General features: G+C 40.9%; 1 protein-coding gene across 1 annotated transcript in view; it reads right to left on the bottom strand.

Annotated features, from left to right (window-relative positions):
• Positions 1–3570, bottom strand: part of LOC109372316 (inositol 1,4,5-trisphosphate receptor type 2) — a gene marked incomplete at its 5' end in the record, with an annotated part of 324316 nt that overhangs the window by 280938 nt on the left and 39808 nt on the right. Inside the window, one exon of the mRNA XM_019625391.1 lies at positions 528–721. Within this exon, the coding sequence (XP_019480936.1) occupies positions 528–721 (194 nt within the window). The remainder of the gene's footprint in view (positions 1–527; positions 722–3570) is intronic.

Raw genomic sequence — 3570 nt, 5'->3', positions numbered from 1 at the left:
CGGGCATCGGGAGGCCACTATGGCACGGGGCAAGCACTATGGGCAGTCTATCTGAAGTGTACCTGGCGTATAAGACGACCTCCCACTTGGAGGCATATTTTTCAGGGCCAAAAAATCGTCTTATACGCCGGCAAATACGGTAATTCAATCAAAAATAGAAAAAGGGTTGGAATTTAGTCATTGACTTTGCCAGCTCTAAAATCCTCCTTCAGTGAAAGTAAAAGTAAATTAGGGTCAATATTAAAAAAGGAAATAAATGTGAAAAAACTTCTGCCAACCTCAAAGCACTACACAAAGGTTAGATATCATCGTTAGCCTATTTAATGGGAATGAACTAATGGCATCAATATGTTAAACAGTGTCAGTGTGAGGTTTCTTACCAGGCTCGTCATTAACTTAAAAGAAATAAAACTAGATCAATAGCATTTGAGAATATTTACACAGTGATATAGAGCAAAAGGTTTAGGAAGTTAAAAACCAATAACTACGATTAGCTATGTGTCACTTTGCTTCGTTTTGCAATGTACCTGTAAGATTTCAATAATCTTCAGCTTGGTGTCCATCACGGTCACGTCCTCATGGTCAACAGGGCTCCCTTGCTTGCTGGGGTGGATGCTGGGCTGGACATCAGGCACGCTCATGGGGAAGATGGAGCCTCTACTGAGCACCATCTGGGTCATCATCTCTCCCACCCCGTGGATGGTTCTCATGACATTGTTCCCTGGCACGAGAAACATCCCTAAGTCAACACACACAACACCGGAGAAGCAACTGTAATATCCAACTGGCCACCATCAGGCTGAAAATGTGACAGAAAAAGTATTAAGGACAGGACAGAGCAGCATCGGCACCGCTCTGGCTCTTTCCTTGCAGACAAAGTTAAGATATTGCAGATATATAGATGATGTGTTAACAAATGTACACTTGAGACCTGTAGAATTTTACAAACCAATGTCACCTCAATAAATTTAATAAATAAATTTTAAAAAGATATTGCAGACACATTTCAAAATGATAAATTTTAAAAATGAAAGTTTGCTTTTCTCAGAAAATGCTTTGAAATGATGCACCAAGAGCGAACTGTTTGTTACCTCTAAGGACTTCCAAATCAGGTCTTTCTGGAACACAGTAAGTCCTACCAACTATTACACTAGTAGTCTGTACAATAATGTGAAAGGAAGATTACGAATCTCTATGATAAAGTAAGTTGCAAATGAGGATACAAAGATTACAGGAAACCATTTAAATGGTGATTAGCATCCTAATCTTACCCTCAAACCAAGGACTCTTTAGCTTTGTTTTCATACTGGTTTTTAAAAGAGCTTATAGAGAAGATTGTTCCAACTTCATTTTAAGAAAAAAAAAAAGTCTCATCTGGGGAAGAAGCATGTATTTGCCAATATACTTCAGATTCCTTCATCCAATTCAAATAGAAAATCATTACTCAAAATCATGTTTGAGGTAATTACGGAGACAAATTAATGACAAACATAATCATTTTCAATGAAGGGTTACTCCCCTTCTGCATCGTCTTCTGCGTTTGGCTTCTCAATCATTTGTCCTCCAATAAAATGGCACATGCAGTCATTCCTTACACTCACCACGAGTAACAAGAGGGAAGAATCCTCCTGACACTGCTACAATTTACATTCCCCAGCCCAACTGTTGTTTCTCACTTCTAAATTCCTACAAGCAACGGGGATTCCAAACGACGATTGTCTACTTTCCTTTCAGAACAGTGGTCTTGGCTTCATGGGTGTTCGTGGAGCTTCACCTCAAGCAAAGGCCTGAGAATCTGGCCAAGAATTCTCCTTTCCCTAAGTGTCTCAGGGTGTAAAGCAAGACAATGGGAAATAGAAATAAGACATGATGAGATAAAACTCTCAGCTCTGGGCCAGCCGAGTGGCGCCATGGTTAAGAACTGGCTTGGGACGCCAGAGGGCCCCAGTTCGGATCCCATATATGAGGGCCAGTGACACTGCCCTCCACAGCTAAGATGAACAACAGCTCAACCTGGAGCTGGGCTGCTGTGAGTCGCCGGTGACGGCGTAGGCTGCAGCCTCTGTAGTAGTGGGTTGCCATGGGCTACCGTGTGTAGCCAGCAGCCAGCGTGAGCGGCCAGCAGCCGCAGTGAGCGGCCATCCAGAAGCCGACGACTGATCTGCCTCGCCTGGGAAGAGCACAATGATGGTGCCAACTTGGGCCAGTGAAGCAACGTCCTCCACAACTAGACTGAAGAACAAAAGGACAGCAACTTGTCTGTTCCCCTCCCCCAATTCCCCAATTAAAAAAAGTCTTAAAAAAAAAAAAAAGTCTCAGCTCTAAGACTATAAACTGTGGGAATACCTACAGGATCGAAAGGAAAACATTCAAAAGATGACTCAGAATCTTGATGGTCAGACCACAGTTACAACTGAGCCACTCACTGGTAGATACCATTATTTGGACATTGTGAAAGGTGAAATGCCTTTTAAAACTCATTATCCTATTCATACATGGAATTAGTATACAAATGTGCTCAAACAGCACATTTTTTAGTAGGCAAAGAAGTAACATTTTTTTTCTAGACTGGCAACTTTCAGGCAGAAATTAACTTAGGTTTTCATTCTGAGAGTCTGAGACCTTTTATTACACTGATGGTTGCATAAGCCAAGAAAAGGGGAAGTGGGGGCGGAACAAGAAAAAAAAATATGTAAGGTAATCTCCAAGTTTGGGTAAGTTTGAGACAAAGGATTTGAGACAGCCCTCTTTTTATCAGATAACCTTGAGGCAGAATGCTTTCTTGTCTGTGGTTCTCAAACAACCATAGAAATTGAGTATTTCCCAATACCCCCCACTGATTACTACATAGACTGCCAGGATGCACATCTGGTTGGTGGTAATGGTTTGGGGTCATCAATGTTCAACCAATATATTTATCAAGAGTCTTCATTCAAGCATGTATATGTGTTTGCCTCCAAGAGATGATTTCTCACCACTAACAGAGAACAGGCCCCTTTGTTATTCTTACCCTTGATTCACACAGAAATCCTTGGCACCCACAGTATCTGCATCTTATTTAGATTTGCATGGAAAATAATCATTAAATCCAAATGATTATTACATGGAAAGTTAGCCCAGACAATTCTTTCCCTCAAATATAGATCCTGTCACCAAGAAATTAAAATCTAGAGGCCAGAACCATATAATAATACATAACACATGTTGTCGATGAAATGGGAGGGTTCAATCCAGTTGTACCACATCCTTAGATGCCTGTGGAACGTGGCCGCCACAAAACTCTCCTAACATCTCCATGTATGGCCAACTCAGAGGTCTCAAATTAAAAGATGCTATATTTTCTGGAGTTGCTTGGTGGTGAGGAGAAGTGCTTCAATTGTGAACTATTACAGCTTGAAAAACATAAGTCAAACACCACATAAATCAAAGACATGCAAAGCCTCTGATATCCATTTTTCCACAGAAACATCTCTAATTCTAGACTGTTAAGTCAGAGGTGATCAGTCCTCAACACTGCAAAAGAAGAAACCTTACTATTTTTCTTTTCAACCATAATTAGTTAGCTACTAA

The sequence above is a fragment of the Hipposideros armiger genome, unplaced genomic scaffold, assembly GCF_001890085.2.
Source record: "Hipposideros armiger isolate ML-2016 unplaced genomic scaffold, ASM189008v1 scaffold_624, whole genome shotgun sequence".
NCBI lineage: Eukaryota > Metazoa > Chordata > Mammalia > Chiroptera > Hipposideridae > Hipposideros > Hipposideros armiger.
This window is presented reverse-complemented; position numbering and strand designations above follow the sequence as displayed.